The sequence below is a fragment of the Scardinius erythrophthalmus genome (genome assembly GCF_964197995.2).
Source record: "Scardinius erythrophthalmus genome assembly, chromosome: 12".
NCBI lineage: Eukaryota > Metazoa > Chordata > Actinopteri > Cypriniformes > Leuciscidae > Scardinius > Scardinius erythrophthalmus.
Window position 1 is genome coordinate 37,952,837 of NC_138232.1, and position 20,059 is coordinate 37,972,895.

The 20,059-nt window shown below is 36.2% G+C and overlaps 1 protein-coding gene across 1 annotated transcript in view; it reads left to right on the forward strand.

The window, feature by feature from the left end:
* Positions 1 to 15,107, forward strand: part of pld5 (phospholipase D family member 5) — a gene marked incomplete at both ends in the record, with an annotated part of 31,007 nt that extends 15,900 nt beyond the window's left edge. The window contains 9 exons of the mRNA XM_081379748.1: positions 5,658 to 5,794; positions 7,548 to 7,725; positions 8,463 to 8,571; positions 8,889 to 9,016; positions 9,145 to 9,342; positions 11,295 to 11,446; positions 13,183 to 13,348; positions 13,475 to 13,565; positions 14,857 to 15,107. Coding sequence (XP_081235874.1) covers positions 5,658 to 5,794; positions 7,548 to 7,725; positions 8,463 to 8,571; positions 8,889 to 9,016; positions 9,145 to 9,342; positions 11,295 to 11,446; positions 13,183 to 13,348; positions 13,475 to 13,565; positions 14,857 to 15,107 — 1,410 coding nt within the window. The remainder of the gene's footprint in view (positions 1 to 5,657; positions 5,795 to 7,547; positions 7,726 to 8,462; positions 8,572 to 8,888; positions 9,017 to 9,144; positions 9,343 to 11,294; positions 11,447 to 13,182; positions 13,349 to 13,474; positions 13,566 to 14,856) is intronic.
* Positions 15,108 to 20,059: the final 4,952 nt, after the last annotated feature.

Below are 20,059 nucleotides of genomic sequence, written 5' to 3' on the forward strand. Positions count from 1 at the left end.
GAGCAGGACATGTTACCAAGGAGACTACAATGATGAAATGCACTAGCGTCTCGTTTTCCATGTTTCCTGAAGTCTGAAGGAACTTAAATGCTGTTATGCCAGGCTCTGGCACTCAGGAGAACATCATGAAGGTGAGGGTTAACTTTTTTTCTTCAGGCTCTTAAAACCCCATCAGAATTTTCCTGTAGAAAGTGTCTGCATTTAAATTGAAATTTGATTATATTTTGCTCAGCTCTCCCCAAAAGAAGAGGGGAATATATATATATATATATATATATATATATATATATATATATATATATATATATATATATATATATATATATATATATATATATATATATATATATATATATATATATATATATATATATATATATATATATATATATATATATACATACATATACATATACATACATACATGCATACATATACATATATATATATATATATATACATATATATATATATATATATATATATATATATATATATATAAATATATATACATATATATATATATATACATACACACACACACACACACACACACACACACACACACACACAATCAATTGCCAAAGAGAATAATGCCGAATCTGCTAATCTTACTATGTATCTGGTAATTATGAGTAATTGGGTAATTCTTTATTAATTTTTATATTATATATATATATATTTTTTTTTTTTTATTATATATATATATATATATATATATATATATATATATATATATATATATATATATATGAAAATATTTATGAAAATAATGGCACAATGGCAGAATGCAAAAATTGTCTTAAAAATAGTTATATAATGATATCTAATATAATGTAATATAATATAATATAATGTGATATATGATGACCTGGACATTTATTAAGCTGGACTATGACATTATTTTCTTCTAGATCTGCTGTACAGCAGGAACAAACTTTGTTGCATTATTTTCCTGTTATTACTGTAAAGCTGCATTGAAACAATCTGTATTGTAAAAAGCGCTATATAAATAAAGGTGACTTGACTTCTTAGAAAGAATTACCCATACAAAAATAATTTTTCCTCACAAGTTGATTCGCAAATACAGCATGGTTTACAGTAGCCTGACTAAGCTGCATGTCAGGCATTTTTGATTGTATGTCAGAACGCTTAACTCGGCAAGGCTGAACTCTGAAAAGTAACAGATAAGGTTGGAAGGAGCAGCACATCGTCGTGTCACTCAAAAGCGTCAGCACAGAAAGCTCAGTGCAAACACAGCATTCATTTGACAGGATTTCCCTTCAGGCAGAGAAAGTCTCTGTCTACAGACAACTTTAATCCTTCCATCGCCACCGGCAAGACAAAGGTTTAATTTTTATTACGGTGGCATAAATCTGACATATTTTTTGATTACTGCTGGATTTGCTCTTAGCTTCTAGAAAAAAAAGAAAATACTGAAACACTAATTGACTCCTGATTGATTTCATTTCAAAATTTCACATTCTCTTATAGGGTCTGAGAGATCCCAAGACCTTTGAATGGCACTTTAGTGTTAGGTAAACGTGATATCAAGTACAACATGTTCCTGGACAGCGCTATCTCAGTACGAGTACGAGAGTGGCTAATTCTTTTTGTCTTTTGTCTAAACCGAGAGGTTTCGGGCCGGGGTCATGGGTAGATAATTCGTACGAATTAGGCAACTCATAAAATATGTACGATTTAGCAAAAAAACGCACAAATTCGTACAAGTGAGGTCGTATGAATTCGTACGAATTGCGGTGAGATCAGGTTGTCCTGGATCAACATCTTTGTTGATCCTGGAACAACATTCCAATCAACCAATCATATTTGAGGGACAAATTTAAAGTTTAAGCTTACAACCAGGGTTAGGTGCTTCAACATCAGTCAGTGTTATACATAGGGATAACCTATAGGGGTAGGTTTAGGGGAAGGGATATGGTTAGGGCAACATTTTTGGACAGGAACATGTCTTACTTGGCAAAATCACATTACATGTTTTTCCCAGTGTTTCTGATATGATTTTAAACCAAACTTGATATTCAAACGTCCTTTGAGATCAAATAAAAAAGGATAGGCTACAGCTTCAATAACATCTCAAATGTCAAAAATATTTTTGTTACCTCAAAGTTCCAACATTTGGATCTGTGGGAATCCAAACATAAAGTAAAGTCAATCATGACGGTACATGAGTGTGTAAGGGTAAAGAAAGCGACACTAATTGACCAAATCTGCTTTTATGGCAAGAAGGTTAATAGCCTACTTTGCAGTAATCTGCACGCTTTGAGGTGGTGCACTCCCTGCTTTTTAATTAAACTTCACTTTGCATGTCTCCTCCAGAGGAAAATCATATGATGTATATGTCACTCAGCAGACAGCTGTAAAGCCGGTATACTCTGATGGAGGCCAGCAGATGGGAAGGGAGACAATCTCTCTCAGGGGAGAAATGTTCAGTGAAGGGCTGCGTCGTAAGCAAACGTCGAGTGTGCACTTTTTTTTGGAGGGGAAATTAAAAGTTCTGTGTTCATTACAGCAGTGGTTCTCGAATAGTATTGCTTCAGGACTCATATTTTACAGTTCATTTTTGTACAAAAGTAAACAAAAAAAGTCCTTAATACACTGAAATAATTATTTATATAAATTCTTTATATAAGTGAATATGCCCCAAAACAGTCTCTTTTTATAGGTTCTATTCTATGGAAGTAAAAAAATGCCAAATGTTTTTGCAACAAAAAAAGCTTTTTGAATTGCACAACGTGAAAAAATATGCATTGCATTAACCGTGCTTGCATTTTAATGAATTGTATTTTTAGGGCTTGCATTTTTATGGGCTGAAATTTAATAATCCATATTCACCTTTCAGATTTCACTTCCAAAATATTCATTCTGTTCAAATATACAACCTATAATATTTGACTGGCAAATTTCTGTCCATTTTATTTGGCTTTACAAATTTGCTTTCACAAATTCAGTGGTTCAAATTCGACAGAAAATTCAACATTTTACATCCGGGAACTGGAGGAATAGCGGTAGATTACCGATTCATTATCTCCATCTGCTGTTAGTCGGCTCACCAGTAGATGGTGCAAGCGGCTGTTGACGAAGACTATAGCAACAGTTAGAGAGTCATTCATTTCATTTATAACGAATTCACAGAAATGGAGCAAGCGGGAAGTTTTTGTGATGATTATCAGAGCCAGTATATATAAAGAAAAGCTGATAAAGACACAAAAGCTGTGTTTATGTTTAATTCAATGTCTTCACTTCTACTTTCCCTGTGTATGCTACATGTAAGCAGCTTTCTCTACCTTGAACGAGATTTTAACGCTTTTCACCGATGCTGATGTACAGATCAAACGTTAAGTCTGAGGTAGACATATTTCTCTCGGATGTTTAGTTTCCTTAACTTTATATCACAGCGCTGTGCTGCAGTACTAGGGTTTCCCTCAATATGCCATACTCCAGGATTCCCCTGCCGTCAGGGTATATAAAACACTTAACGTAGCTTAATGGACTAAATACAGTAATATAAAAGACCAAACTCGCACCTTATTGGTGATGTTGGCTATACTATATATAGGCTACAGGCAAGCAGATGGACTCAGAATATGAACGTTATGTGCAAAGTTTCACGCTAAGCGTTTCCCAGTGATAAACTTGTGTAAAGTTGGCTTGACATTGGAAGTTCGTTAGAGACTGTCTCTAAAGTTACATACGACATGGACGTACACGTTTCTAAACTTCAGTAGCATTTGAAGAGAATGACTTAGTCATAAAACCAACTGTAGTGTTCCTGTAGGTGTCAGGCATCATCCACGCCTTTTAGATTCTTGATATTAAAATAAATTTGAGCTCAACATAATTGACAAACCACTGATAGAATCACTGGACTTAAATAGACAAACGGATGAACTAATGAGACTGAAACTCAAATCAAATCAGAAACCATGGAGACAATGGGGCAGAGAACGACAGAACTGAACTAATTAACAGATAAACCAAACACAGGCAAGAAATCAAAATAAACTGACAACGTGACAGTAAGCCATTCTCTATATATTTTATATGGATAATGTATTCAATATCAAAACACTTACCTGCGTGCAACAAACTGTTTCCTATGCAATGACGTTAGCCAATCATAACAGTGACCGTTTACTGACAAGCTTTAAAGGAGCCGTGCCTTAAAAACAGATCATTTCAGACAAAGGGTCAGAATGAGGGTTGAAAATAATTGTTTTTCCACATATATATTAGTTTTTGTGCAAAAAAACTAATATATATATATATATATATATATATATATATATATATATATATATATATATATATATATATATATATATAAATTCACGGCATGACCCCTTTAATATTTTGGTGAAAACAGTGATACTCTTTTCCAGGATTCTTGGATGAATATCTTTATTTGAAACCGAAATCTTTTGTAACATTAGAAATGTTTTTACTGTCACGTTTGATCAATTTAATGCGTCCTTGTTCATAAAAGTATTATTTTCTTTCAAATATAATACAAATACTGACCCTAAACTTTTGAATGATAATGTATACTGCTGATCTTATAGTATTGTTCTTTCCTTGACCATCAGCGAACCCACCAGATGAGAACTACCGGCTTACAGCACACCACGTTTTATCCATTGACCACATCAATATTAATAGACACTTTCCTCGGTTTCATGCTGATGCTTGTTTACAGCAGTGGTTTGGAGAGAATGCTGCGTAGCGAGAACACTCACGAACATTAATAACTTAAGACCTTAGAAAAATCTACCAAGCATACAAGAAAAGCTCTCTTTTTTAAGAAAAAAGGCATCCTTCTGTATAATACAATTCAGGAGGAAATTTGACAGATGTTCTCTATCATTCTCTCTCAGTCATAAAATGAAATTATAACTGGAAACCGATTCCAGAGAAGTAGAATTTTTAATAGGCCTAACATAAATCTTGACCCTTCAAATTTGAACTGTCACCGAAATCAAAAACCCATTAATAATAACTTAAATAAGTCAAGACAATGTTATCCTAACGGAGTGTCTTTTCACACCAAGTGCAGATAGTCTGCATTTTTGGCAGAGGATATTTACTCTAACTCTGCCCACCAATGCCTGGTTGAAAGAAGAAACACATCTGATAACAGTAGCAGTGGTGTAAAGAATAAAGTGGCTGGCATTAGCTTTTGGCACGACCAACCCAAGTTCGAATCCGCCTTTTTCCAAACTTATACTTCTCTCATCGCATATCAGGTGTTTATTTTAAATAAAAATGAAGAAAATATTTGAAAAGTGGAAATAAAGTGGCTAACGGGTATAGAATAGTGGGAATAAAGTGTTTAACGGGTAGGGTTAGTGGTGGGCTTTAGGGACAAGTAGTGTCCCAAAAAGGCAGCATTTGTTTATGATTTTAATAAATGTAATCATATACACTAAAATACGTCGTCATTATTGCATACTGTTTTAAAATGTACAGTACTACAATACAGCGAGGTATTGTAGTATAAATAGCATCTAACAACTTTTTACACATAGTGCAAAGAAAATACAGCTTTTTGCATTTAGTGTAAATAGCCTCTGCCTTCTCATAAACCTTATATCTAAAAGATGTGACTGGCAGGCCTTCTCTCTGTATGTCTTCTACAGTCCCAGCAGAGGTGTATTGCTGTGTTTGCACTGGTTTGCTGCTTTGCTGTCCTGGTCGCTTTAATTTTCTCTGCTGTGGACGTCTGGGGAGAGGATGAGGATGGTGTCACTGAGGAGAACTGCAGCAAAGATTGTCGGTAAGAAGCAGTCCTTATAGATCATACCCTGATTGTTCTTTGCTACAGTACACGCAGTGTATAAAAAGACCCAAAAAGTACACAATGGAGCACCACATATTCAGCTCTGTTTTGTACTTTCAGCCAACATGAGCTAGTTAATTGCTTCTTGGCAGTGTATCATCTTCATTTGGAATAGTTTTAAACTTTACAGCTGACTTAAAAGTATAGTTCACACAAAAGTGAGAATTCTGTCATCATTTACTCATGTTATTCCAAACCCGTAGAACAAAAGACATTCTGAATATGTTTTAAAAATGTTAGTTTACTTTTTAGTATTTTTTTTTTTAGCTTTTGTTTCAGTTTAGGTTTAGTTTTGGTTAAGGATAATAACCCTGCCCTCCAGTGAGCTGTTAACCATGATCAAATCATTTTAGACCATTGTGAAATGAACTGACCGTTTGGAAGAAAAGATCTGACTAAAATAATAATTGATTAATGAAGCGACAATCGCTGCTTCTCTCATGAACCTCCCAAAGAGAGATAGGGCAAATTTTCACTAAATACCAAGTAAAATTTTGGTCTGTTCCTCACACAGGACTTGAAATATTGTGCATTAGTTGTGAGGGCTAGCTTTATTTAGCTTTTTATGGAATTTGTATGGAATTTCTCATTCATTTTCTATAATGAATATTAAAACGAGTTGCCATAATTTACCTTTAGTGCCCATGGTAGAAAGGAATTCGAATGGGTTTAGAACTGCTAAATGAATAATTGGAATGCAATCCAATTCATTATCCAAAATCATTATCATTTTCCATTCCTTTAAGACTTAATTGCTTGCCCAACAGTTTTTTTTTTTAGAAATAATGTGCAACACGATAAGATCAGACATATGCATTAAGAAAGTAAATAGGGTCAATTTCGATTTCATGTTGGCATCAATATGTTGTGCAGGGCTTGACATTAACACGCGCCAACCCGCCAAATGGGGGTGGATTTCAGCAGTGGTGTGGAACACAGTCACTCCTAGGCACTTTGACTTTGAATTTTATGTATAATATTGGCCTATACATAATGGTCAAAAATAGATTTTTCGATACATACATCAAAACTGAAATATCTTAAACGCTTCCAATACTCATTTTCCACAGAACAGATACACGATACCAGTTGAGAGAGATACCTCTCTCATCTCTCTGATAGCGAGTTTACACACAAACCGCTTCGCCTCACTCACTCATTTGCTTCGGATGAATATTGTTGGTGTTACAGAGCTTGAATTTCGGCGTGAGATTGAAGGTATTGCGCATAATTTTACTCTTTCCCGCTGATTTTGTGCTCACACCCAAAGTGCGCTCACATAAAGCCGCCTCTCAGTACTAAATTGAGTTTTTTTTCTCTGCTTATTGAACTTAAACAGTCAAATACACACAAAATAATATCACAATTCCAGTCTTGGCAAGTATTCATGTAAACACAATCAGTTATGTTTTACTTGAACATAAGGAAAGAAAATGCATGTGTAACATTGTAATGGATCCGTGCGTCAGGTGTTAAAGTGACAGCAACCTAATATACCTGCTACCAAATTATGAGATGATATTAAAAAGTTTTTCACCATGGTATCTATGTCAAAATTGTGGCTAGTGAAAATGCTGAGGCTAGTAACTTTGGAAAACTTTTGAAAAGTTAGTGTCAAGCCCTGATGTTGTGCATAAAACTGTGGAATATATCCAGCAAACTAACATCTCTGACATCAATGTGCTTTTAGCATTGTCCTTGTGGAGAACATCCCAGGAGAGCTGTCATTCAATAGTTCAAACCATGTTTCTCTCACCGTGGGTCTCAACCACCTTTTGGACCAAGCAAAAATGTCAATTGAGATCGTGTCCCCATACTGGGGTCTGACCTCCGTCGATCAGGAGTCACGGCTTTATTCTGCGTATCAGGTTAGTCAGCCTGCATTTACCCTAGTAGAGTTGATGGGAAAATATGCATATAAACACTTGAAGTGATTCTTTTCTTTTTTATTGATGTGCTGCATTGTAGCAGTATAGTTATTATAATTTTTCATAAGCTGTATGTCTAAAATATGTGATTTGGTTTACCTTTATAATTAGGGATGGACTGATATTAAAATTCTGATCCTATTTATTATTTATAATTAAGCAATTCAAGCTGAAATCAATCATTTTGAATGCTACTGTACAGAGGATATTTATTTTGGGATTTTGCTAAAGATTTCATTTTACGATGTTATGAAGTTATTAGTGGTTTTAAGTCCACATTTATGGAGCCCATGAAAGGATATGGATGGGAGGAAAAAATATTGCAATGCTTTTGCGTTTGGTCGTGGAAGCGCAATCATTTTGCAAGAGAATGCAAAGTTTCTCAGGGGAACGAAATAGTTTTGTGAGAGAATGCAAAGGCATTTAAATATATTTTTTCCTGCCATCTCATAATGTTTACCAATATGAGTGGGGAAATGAGTATGCACAAAATATCAGAATTTTTAAAAATCTAAAAAAATAATAATATTGGCCAATAACCAATGTAGTACGGATATATTGTGCATATACTTCCTATGATCATACCGATAAATTCTACATCTAAAAAGTCTGATTTATTGTCATTGGCATATATTTCATATGGGACTAATATTATGAAATATTTTCCTATTTTCTAGGGTCAGTATTTGTTTCAGAGATTATTAAGCCTGAAGTCTCGAGGTGTCAAATTAAAGATTGTCAGTGACCAGCTCGATTCCATCGAACTGAAAAGCTTGTCTGAACGCTGTAAGTGAATTCAAATCTCTCATGTTTAGTGATGCATTGATTTCTGTCTGCCGAAGGGCTGAATAAAGTACTAAAGCAGTTCTCTCAAGGCAAACGCTGTAAAATCATACACACAGGCATCCATCAGTCATAACCTGGCATAACTCCTTGGGCTTTTCTCAGCTCCAGTCCCCCAAGGCTACGCACAAGGTCAAAACATCACAAATGTGCAATATTGTTTCTGCCAGAGTTGAATGACAGACAGACAGATCTCTCATCAAGGTTGAGCGCTTAACTGTTCCCCAACCATTCCCCACATGGCTGTCTGTCTCTCCCAGATGCGGAAGAGCGCTACGTCAACCTGACGGCCCTCACCAGAGGCAGACTGCTTTCCTCCTTTTGGGTAGTGGACAGGAAGCACATTTACATTGGCAGTGCTGGCATGAGCTGGAAGGCACTCTCCAAGGTAAAGTATTTCGATTTACTGTGGCCTCAAAGTATTTAGTTTGAAGAAACAGCACAAGCACACTTTTCAAGTATTTCACATTTCATATGGAGATTTTGTGATTCTTGTTCCTGTCTTGTTTGTTTCAGCTGAAGGAGCTGGGGGTGATAGTGTACGACTGTAGTTGTCTGGCTCTGGACCTGCACAGGATCTTTTCTTTCTACTGGCAGCTGCAGTACAGAGACTACATCCCTTCAATCTGGTCCAAGAGAGTCACGGCCGTGTTCAGCAGAGACAAGCCCCTCCAGCTCACACTCAACAATACAAACGCTTCTGCTTATGTGTCGGTGAGATCAATAAATATCTCTCTTCTTTGTATGACTCTGGTGATTTGCCAGTGTACATCTATTTTTAAAATACAAAGGGATTCTCTTATCTTCAGTATCCTGAAACTCATTTCTGTCATGTGGTGGATATGACAATGTTGATATGGTTGGTCTTGGCGGAATAGATCTGCTAGACTGCTGTGTAATGGTTTGGGTGTGTGTTCCTTTAAGACCCATGTTTGGGGTTTCCCCCGGAGGCCTGCATTCAGGCAGAGTTTGACAGAGACTGATATATGCCGTGCCAATCTGTATTCATTTTTCCCTCTAAATTAAATATATTCTTTCAAGGTAACCTGTGTTTAGTGCATCCTTACAACACACAGGAGGTTATTACTGCTGCTGTTGGTTATTGCTGCTGCAGAGCAAGTACTGGACTTGCTAATGCCAATACATACACCACACGCTGCTGTGAGCAAGTAAGACACGCTGCGGCTGTACAATACAGCGGACATGAATTACCCGGAGCAGATCTATACAGGTGGAGCTGGGGAAGGTGGAGGGTTTCTGAAATCACACTGCATTGCTAAGGCAAATGCTGACCAAGTATTTGAAGGTTGAGCAGCGAGCTCATTGGCTACTTATACAGCAGGAACCAATCAGCTGTGCCAGTTCATCTCAAATAAATGCATTTGATTAAATAATGACAAAAGAGGCTTCAAAAACATTAAAAAAAAAATCTCACTGACCCCAAACATTTGAACCATATATATGTGTGTGTGTGTACCTACTTAACCATATTTTGGGGGAAAACTTGTACCCAGAAGTTAGCTAAACCTGACTCCCAAAACCTCCTTTTGGGGACATTCTCATTTGTAAAAACGGCATAAAAATAAAGTAAATGCAGATTTTTATTATTATTATTATTATTATTGTAAAAATGCAGAAAGTTTTCTGGTAGAGTTAGTTTGTAGTATTTATAAACTATATAAATTATATATTTATAGCTAGCTGCATAAAAAAACTATAGAAGTCTATGCAATGTCCCAGCTAAGTAAACGTGTGTGTGTGTGTGTTCTTGTATGTATGATTTATGAAGACACAAATGTGTATAATGACATTACAACATAATAATGACATTACAACATAATAATCTTATTACAACATAAACATGGTTCACTTCCTGTGTCCCTGTAAACCAAATGGCTTAAAAAAACATACTAAACTGTTTTTTTATTTTTTATTAATAAAAATGTCAAAGGCTTTCTGTGATCGGTAGGTTTAGGGGTAGGGTTAGTGTAAGGGGATAGATTAAAATATACAGTTTGTGCAATATAAAACCCATTACGCCTATGGAGAGTTCCCGTAAACCACATATTCAATGTGTGTGGGGGTGGTAGTTGTGTGTAAGAAAAATATGAGATTCATGACAGTACTTACTAATACATTTGACATGTTACTACACAAACATGTCAAGTTCAATTCCCCAGTTCCATGCTGTTTGTAATATGTTTACGTCTATGTCCAATCTAATTACAAATATTTTAATGTAAACTGCCCTTTCATTGGTTCCAATGGATATTATCTGATTATGGAAAGATCACTCTTCTGCAGGTAATTTATCCCGGTGACTTTATTCCACACCCAGCTGCGTCACATGTGAGGACACTGGCCATCGGATTCTAATTTGAGTATAATGAATCTTGACTCCCTTCCAGCAACAGGATGTTAACTCAACACATCTGAGACATCCATCATCCCATTCAAATGAATAGTGCTGTAATGTTATAGGCTGCAGGGAGACATTTCCAGCTCAGTGATAAAATCCTTCTCCTGACAATGATGTATGTACAGGTACACAGACGGCCATCTCATTACCTTGCTCTGGTGTGCCGGCCAAACTAATTAAAGCGGAAAAAAAATACTTTTATAAGAAAACTGCTGTTTTATCTTTTCCCCCCTACTTTTCTTCATAGACGTCTCCAGATCTGTTTTGCCCCAAGGGTCGAAGCAGAGATATAGATGCTATACGACATGTGATTCGAGAAGCAAAGAGATTCATCTACATCTCTGTAACTGATTACCTGCCCTTAGTCAACCGCACCTTCAGAGGATCAGCAATCATAAGGTCATTTCAGCACTAACAACTGATGTCAAAAACTGAGGGTTTAGTGAGGGTTATTGATAAGCAAGAACTGCCATCAGAAAAACCCTTGATAACATTTCTTAAATGGGTCATACTGTATGATGCTATTTTCAAAGATCATTATTTTGTGTATTGTAATATGCTTTAATGTTACTTTTTTTTTCTCACATAATGTACATTACTGTTGCTCCTCTATGCACAGTCTATGAACAATATGTGTTACTCTATACACCGCACGAAACTTTGCATTTAACAGTCAATAGCAAATACTTTGAGAAATAATAAAACATACTTACAGGCTCAGATTCGGAAGCACCAGATTGCCCTAGCAAAGTTGGGAATTGCCCCATTTTTTTAGAAATAGCCTTTGTGCATAGCCGGCCTTGTACTCTCCCAGGTTCAGGAAACTGTCCTCTGTAAAATGCACTGTAAATAAATCTGATTCCTAATTGCTTCCACTTTCGGAAGACCAAATACAGTGCTTTTGCTTTCCCATAGAAACACACAGCGTCTCCATGGCATGGCAGAATCAACACTACTATGATAACTGAAGCCACACCTACTTTTTTGCATATGCATTTGGGCGGCATTATGCAAATGTATCCAATATATATCAAATATATTCACAAATGTAAATTCACAATTGGCAAACCGAATTTTACAGTGCTTAAAGCTGCAGTCCATAACTCTTTTGGGTTAAAAATTATCCAAAATATATTTTTGAGCAAGTACATAACCAGCCAGTGTTCAAAACTATCTGCTTGCCTTAGCTCGATTCAAAGCGGTAAGCTTGTAATAATGTTTTTAATTCCAGCGGTACTGGTGGATTTCCGCGGGAAATTCGAGCATGTCTTTGTGTCATTACGTCACATCTGTACACATAAAGAAAGAGTCTCGGCTAGTAGGCTTTATTGTGTGTGAGGATGTTGGATTTATAGATTTATAGCCTTTTCTCACAGCACTTGATATAATTAAACTAATCAATTTGATGGCGGATCCAGAAAGGTTCAAACGACAATCACCAGTGACAACTGGAGATTCACCCTTTGTAAAATGCGAAAACAAGGATAATATCGGAAGGGCATTAAATGTAGTCACGCAATGCTGATGTTGTTAACATTAACAATTTGAGAACAAAGTATAATTTGCAATTATTTATCAATTGTTAATTAAGCAAGTGATTATGTTTTTCTGATGTAATATGAAAGTTACATGCTATTCTTTGGAAATAAAGCATTAAAAAACACACTAAAGAAAAAGGAAAACATGAAAATGCATCAAATGACCCCTTTAAGACAATACACATTTCAAAATAAAAGACATTGAAATTTTTTTCAAAAAAAAATAAAAATTTTTTTTTTAACTTTTTGTGTTGTGTGAAGCTAAGATATTCCTTAAGTAAGCATGCTATATTTTATGCTTTTTAATTTTTTTTACATCTACCAATTTTTACAAGTTTCCTGAATCAAGTCATGATCTATTTTTAAAAAATATGAATTATATACATTGTCTAAAAATATATATTTGTGTATCTAAATATTCAAGATAGGTTCTTTGAAGATAGGTCTTGTTTTTGCTTCTCAAATGAATTTGTCTTGAAAGATGTTTCAAGGATACTAAGAATAGATTTTTTGAAGTGTAACTCTTTAGAGCTATTTATAAATAGGCAAAATTGTTCTTTTGGAGATTTATCACTTTTATTATTTTTTTTGGTTCAGATACTGGTCGCCAATAGATGAGATGCTCCGGGAGGCTGCAGTACTGAGGGAGGTCAAAGTTCGTCTCTTAATCGGTCTGTGGACACGTACACATCCGCTGACCTTTAACTTTATGACATCAATGCAGGCTCTTTGCACAGGACTGCCAGTCTGCTCTATAGAGGTGGTGAGGAAATAATCTACTTTATTGATCTGTTGATATACGTGCACACACACCCAAACACATACTGTATTTAATCCTATTTTTACAATAGGTTGTATTTTATATATATGTGTGTTTGTTTTGAATCAGAGATTTTACAGAGGCAAGGAGCAGATGGGAGGATTTCAACACAGGATAAATGAGAATAAATTTATGGTGACAGACAACGCAATATTCATTGGTAAGAGTCTCTCTCTCTCTCTCTCTCTCTCTCTCTCTCTCTCTCTCTCTCTCTCTCTCTCTGACACACAGACACACATACACAGTAAATTGATTGTGGTTTACTGGCATGACATAAATGGACAAAAATGTTACATTGCCAAAGCAATACAAAATAAGTAAAATAAAATAAGTAGAGTAAAATAACAAGTGTAAATGGGCAAAAAAACAACAACAACAACATATTAACAAATAAAATAAACAGTTAAGTCTTAACATTAGTTAATGCATCAGCTAGCTAAGATGAACTAACAATGAACAATGTGTGTTTTTACTGCATTTATTAATCTTTGTTAATGTTAATTCATAAAACACTATTGTTCATTGTCTGTTCATGTTAGTTCAAAGTGCATTACGTCATATTAACAGATGTAGTGTGAGGATCTATTGAGATGTTTAGTGTGTTATGTTTCTTTCAGCCCGTTCTCATCCCAAGGCGTCATACACTGACGCTTTTGACATTTCGTCTACATCGAACGCACACGGCACCCTTTAGCGTCAATATGAGACGCAGATAGATATGGGCCAGAAGGCGCCTCTAACCCTACCCCTACCCCAGACCTAAACCTACCCATAACCGAACAAAGCTCTGTGCGTGTCATATTGACGCTAAAGGGTGCCATGTGCGTTCGATGTAGACGAAATGTCAAAAGCGTCAGTATATGACGCCCTAGGATGAGAATGCGTTGGTTTCTTTTTGAGCATAAAAAACATTCTGCAGAGTAACAAAGCTCAAAGTTATTCTCTATATCAGTGAGCAATGTTTCTGAACTCCCTGAAACGCCTCAGTTGTAGTCTTAAGTTTTCTTCCGGGAACGTACATTATATTCATCACAATATTCCTCATTTAAATAATTCCTGCCCAAAGCATACGCAAATGAAAGGGGCGAGGCCTGGTTGAGTTGCGTTAGTGGTGTGTTGTCACATTTCCAAAACACACTCGAAGCAGTTGACCAATCACAACACACTGATCCAGCCAACCAATCAGAGCACATTGCGCTTTTCAGAAGGAGGGGCTTCATAGAGATAGTAACTAAACAGAGCGTTACTGACAGACTGAAGAGAGGAGCTGCAACAATGTGAAGTGTTTTTTGAACATTCAAGCATGAATACCTATTCTAGTAAAACCCAAAAACAAAATCAAGACTTTGTAAAAGGGCAAAATAAGTACTTGTAAATTCCTATACAATTTAGCGTGCTGCACTTGTTTATTCAAACTTTGCACTTATATATTCAAACTTTCTCTCAAAAAGGGAATCTGGACTGGGTTGGGAGTGAGTTTGCCTTAAACGCAGGAGCCGGGCTGGTGATTCAGGAATCGGAGAACCAGCAGAAAGGGCAGGACTCCATTGTAGAGCAGCTGACTGCTGCTTTTGAAAGAGACTGGTTTTCACCTTACACAATAAGCCTGCTATCTGGCAGCACAACCCTTCAGGAGAGCCAACATGGGAGGCAGAAACTGCAATCTCTGAAGACAAAAGCAGAGAGCAGAGAGCATGAGTGAGCGGCGGGAATTTCTCTCTGAAGCGGGACCAATAAGCCAAGGACTTTGTGCCTCAGAACATCTGTGCCATGACTTACATTTTGAGTTTTCAAATGCCGTCAATGGAACTGAATTATAATCTCTGAAGCATATCTGTGAAGGAAAAACATTTTTGTGTGTGCTTTCTTTTTAACATTATACAGTACAGCACTTTTAGTGGAAAAACAGATTACACTTTCACTAAATCTTTATATAATGCATGCCTATTTAGATAAACAGAACTATGGAAATGATTTACTCCAATATTCAGACTTTTCTTATTTTAAACCAAAATATTCCGAGACTCAATACTGCTCATGGAAAACTGTCACAAAGGACATTACCAAAATTTTATAATCATTGTGTTTTTCTCAAGATGTTCATTAGCCATCGTTTTTTTAAAAATCAAGCACATTTTTACTAAAAATAAATTTTGAAAAGATCTGCATATATGCCAACACACGTGCTCATACGTACGCAGCATTATACTGTCATTGCTTTCTGGTTGACTAGATACTGTGGCACATCTTACACTGTGTATATATATATATATACATATATAAAATATGTTTACATGATGCAGCATGCACAGCCTTGAAGTAATGTACAATCGTACGCACAAGAATAGACTGTTTTTCTTATTGAATACTTTAAGCTTATACCCTTTAAATGTAGCTTTATATAGTAGCTTTTATATGTAGCTTTATATCCTTTAATTGACTGTTTTAATGGAAGAGTAATGTTTTTATTAAACAGTCATTGCTGATTGTTGATCTTATAATACAGACCATATATGTTGCATTGATTTCTCAGTAGTTTGTGGCCTGATGCTCGAGCATGTTTTGCCTTATATGCTGCTGTTGCTTTCTGGATGACTACCTCTTATGATGCATCTTATGATATACTGTATACTTATAGACATATATAATAAAACTGCTTTCTGCAGCATGGGTCATATATTGGAATGAATTATAGTCCCATGTCCATTTTTATATGGAATGAACAATTTATAATGTGATTAAATGTATAGCACCTTAACCGACTGTTATAATTAAATATTAAAGAGTTAATTAAAAATTGACTGCCAGTTGCCAAATAGGCAACATATGTCCCATTGATTTCTCACTGTGTTGATGTTTAGTCATTTGTGTCAGCAAACCTTTCTCAGAACCAAATCAATTTAAAGCCTGTCTCAGGGGAGCAATTTGTTTGGCAGAGCCAAAGCAGTAACAAATTGTCTGAATTCATTCATACTTCTCACACTTCATCTCACTGAACACATGGAATCTCACAGGCAAATGTTGAAACATAATCTTAAACATAATAATCTATAAAGAATACAAATTATAGGCCTACACATTTTTTTTTACTTGTGGTTTTTAATGACAAATGGCATGGTCAATTATAAAAGCAAAAATTTTATTTTTTTTCTTACAAAAAAAAACAAACACATCTCTTCACTTCAGAAGGCTTTTATCAAGCCCCTGGAGCTGCATGGATTACTTTCATGATGGATGGATGCAATATTTTGGGCTTCACAATCTAAGGTACCATTCACTCATTATAAAGCTTGGAAGAGCCAGGATATTTTTTATATATATAATTCCGATTGTGTTTGGTTTAAAGAAGAAAGTCATATACACCTAGGATGGCTTCAGGGTGAGTAAATTATGGGATGATTTTTCACTAACCCTTTAGCTTTGAGCAATTTTTTATGGAATTGTAGAAAATCCTGCTCTCTGCAAGACTTTCAGCTGTCATCATGATTTATCATGCCGATATATCATGGCACTAGAATCGGTAAACCCTACAAAAAATAATTCTGAAAAGAGATACACTGTTTTATGCTATTTAACCAGCATGATTTGTAGCAGTCAATCATTTTACACGTCCACAGTAGGCAGTCCATAAGGGAAACCAGAAGCTCCAAGTGAGCTGATTTTGGAGGGTGTGAAATGTTCATCATTTTTCATCTGTCAGCAATGTATAAGTATAGGCTATAAGTAGGAGACTAAAAAGCGAGAGGAGCAAAAAGAAGCAAGGCGACAGTGAAAACCGCTAACGTCTTGAGCTTAAAACTCAAAACGCTTGAAAACAGATGCGAGCTTGCTTTGCTTCTGCCTGAGAAATGAAAGTACTATGCTACACCAAAAAACCTTGAGTTATAGAAAGATGAGGCTTGTGTAATACTGTGGCTAAAGTCTAGCGGAAGTTCTAGAACGGTTAAAGGGGTGCTATTATGCTTTTTCACTTTTTCAACTGTAGTTAGTATGTAATATTGCTGTTTGAGCATGAGAAAGATCTACAAGGTTACAAAACACAAAGTCCACCCCAAAGTAGATATTGTATTTAACAGAATCCACTTTCCAAGAACTACAACGAACAACTTGTTTGGACTACAACACATTTTATCCGGATCTTGTGAAGTCACAAGATGTTTCTCATTTAAATAATTCCTGCCCACGGAATATGCAGAAAAGAGGACGAGGCTTGGTTGAGCTGCGAAGACAGCGTTGTCGCTCTGCTTTTTGTCCACCCCGTTTCCAAAACTCATTTGTTTGACCTTCCTAAGGCTGACGAATTTAGAGTGGTTAAAATTTATTTTAAACACTGTTTCTGAACATTATAACCCCAATGTTTGTCTGTGTGCTGCACTTTTTATGGATAACAGCTTCCAGAACCAGTACAATGGTTCCAGAATGGTCCCAGCCTTTGCTGAGGACTTTACAGAGCTGTTATCAATAATTTCCTCAGAGTTTGACTGTTTTGCTATTGCTGGGGATTTTAATATCCACATAGATAATGCAGAAACTAATATGGCAAAAGAAATCATAACTGTTTTAAATACTTTTGATCTGACTCAACATGTACACGAACCCACACACAATCGTGGGCACATATCAGTAAGGGTCTAAACATTTCATCGATTGTTGTTAAGGATGAAGCACTGTCTGATCATTTCTGTATTTTCTTTGACATATTGATCTCTCCTACTATTGAAGCTAGATCTGTGTCTGCCAAGAAGAGATGCTTGGATGAGAACACTAGTTCTATTTATGAAGGCTATATCTTTAACACCAAACATTTCTGCTAACTATGTTGATTCTCTCCTTGAGTCCTTTAACTCAAATGTACAGAGTGTAATAGATGTTATTGCTCCTGTGAAAGTCAGGAAGGCAGACAAAATCTATAAAGACAGCCTCCATGCTTTCAATGTGGAACTAGGCAAAGCTAGACTTTCTTCTCAAATATTATAAACATAAACATAAACAACACACGCACTCTTTTTGCTACTAAGAGAGTCTTAACAAACTCCCCAATCCAGATTCCCAGTGAAATGCTCTCAGACAGCAAGTGCAGTGAGTTTGCTTTCTTCTTCTCGGAGAAAATCAATAATATCAGAAAGGCGATCAGCACATCCTCGTGTGGCACTGAGGTCAGACAGATCAGACCACATCCGCAGAAAGTTACTATGTCTGATTTTGAAGAAATTAGTGGTAAAATTTTGGAAGAAACAGTACAGCACCTTAAAACATCAACCTGCGCCCTTGACACACTCCCCATGCACTTCCTTTTTCAAAAGTGTGTTAAACTGCTTAGAAGCAGATCTCCAAGAAGTGGTAAATTCCTCACTTCTCTATGGGACTTTTCCAAAGTCCCTTAAAACTGCAGTTGTCAAGCCCATCCTGAAAAAGAGCAATCTGGATAGCAACATATTGAGCAATTACAGACCGATGTCAAATCTTCCTTTCATAGGCAGGATCATTGAAAAAGTTGTCTTTAATCAGCTGAACAAATTCTTAATCTCAAATGGATACTTTGACTATTTTCAATCTGGTTTCTGTCCACATCACAGCACAGAGACAGCACTCATAAAGATAATAAATTAGCCTATATTTGTTTAAATAGTGATATAGCCTACAGGAAAAACATCAATTCTATACTACTCGACCTCAGTGCTGCATTTGACACTGTCGATCATAACATACTTCTTGACAGGCTGGAAAACTGGGTCGGGATTTCTGGGATAGCCCTAAAATGGTTCAGGTCATACTTAGGAGGGAGAGGTAATTATGTGAGTCTAGGAGACCATAAGTCTGAATGGACATCCATGACATGCGGAGTCCCTCCAGGCTTAATTCTTGCGCCACTCCTATTCAACCTGTATGCTCCCACTGAGCCAAATAATGAGAAAAAAAACAAAACAAATTGCTTACCACAGCTTTGCAGACGACACACAGCTACTTAGCCCTATCGCATATTACAGCCCCATTGACTCCCTGTGCCAATGCATTGATGAAGTGAACAGTTGGATGTGACAAAACTGAAGTCATTGCGTTTGTAAACAAAGATGAAGTTCTCAAGGTGAACGCATAACTTGACGCTAGGGGTCAAACAACTAAAAATCAAGCCAGGAATCTCTGTGTGATTCTGGAGTCATCTCCCAGTTACATTTAGGATTGATTTTAAAGTATTATTACTGGTATATAAATCACTAAATGGCCTAGGACCTCAATACATTGCAGATATGCTCACTGAATAGCCTATAAACTATCACTCAGATCATTAGGACATCAGCTAGAAATACCAAGGTTTCACTCTAAGCATGGCGAGTCCGCTTTTAGGGCATAATAGGACCCATTGGCTAAGCTTTAACATCGCTCAGCACCTCTTTAGTGCAAGTGGAGCCGCTAATTTAGTCAAGAACCTGATTCTGCAGTCTAAACTGGAATTCTCAACTCTTCCGCAAGATGGCGCCAAAGCCTCACATTAGATTCAATTACATTTAATCATAGCAGACGCTTTTATCCAAAGAGCCTTACAAATGAGAAGAGCAATATAAGCTGTTAAACTAACAATAGCACAACATGTTCGTTTTTTTTTTTATATATAGCTAGATATAGAGTAGAAGAGAAGAGAAAGGAAATTGTTAA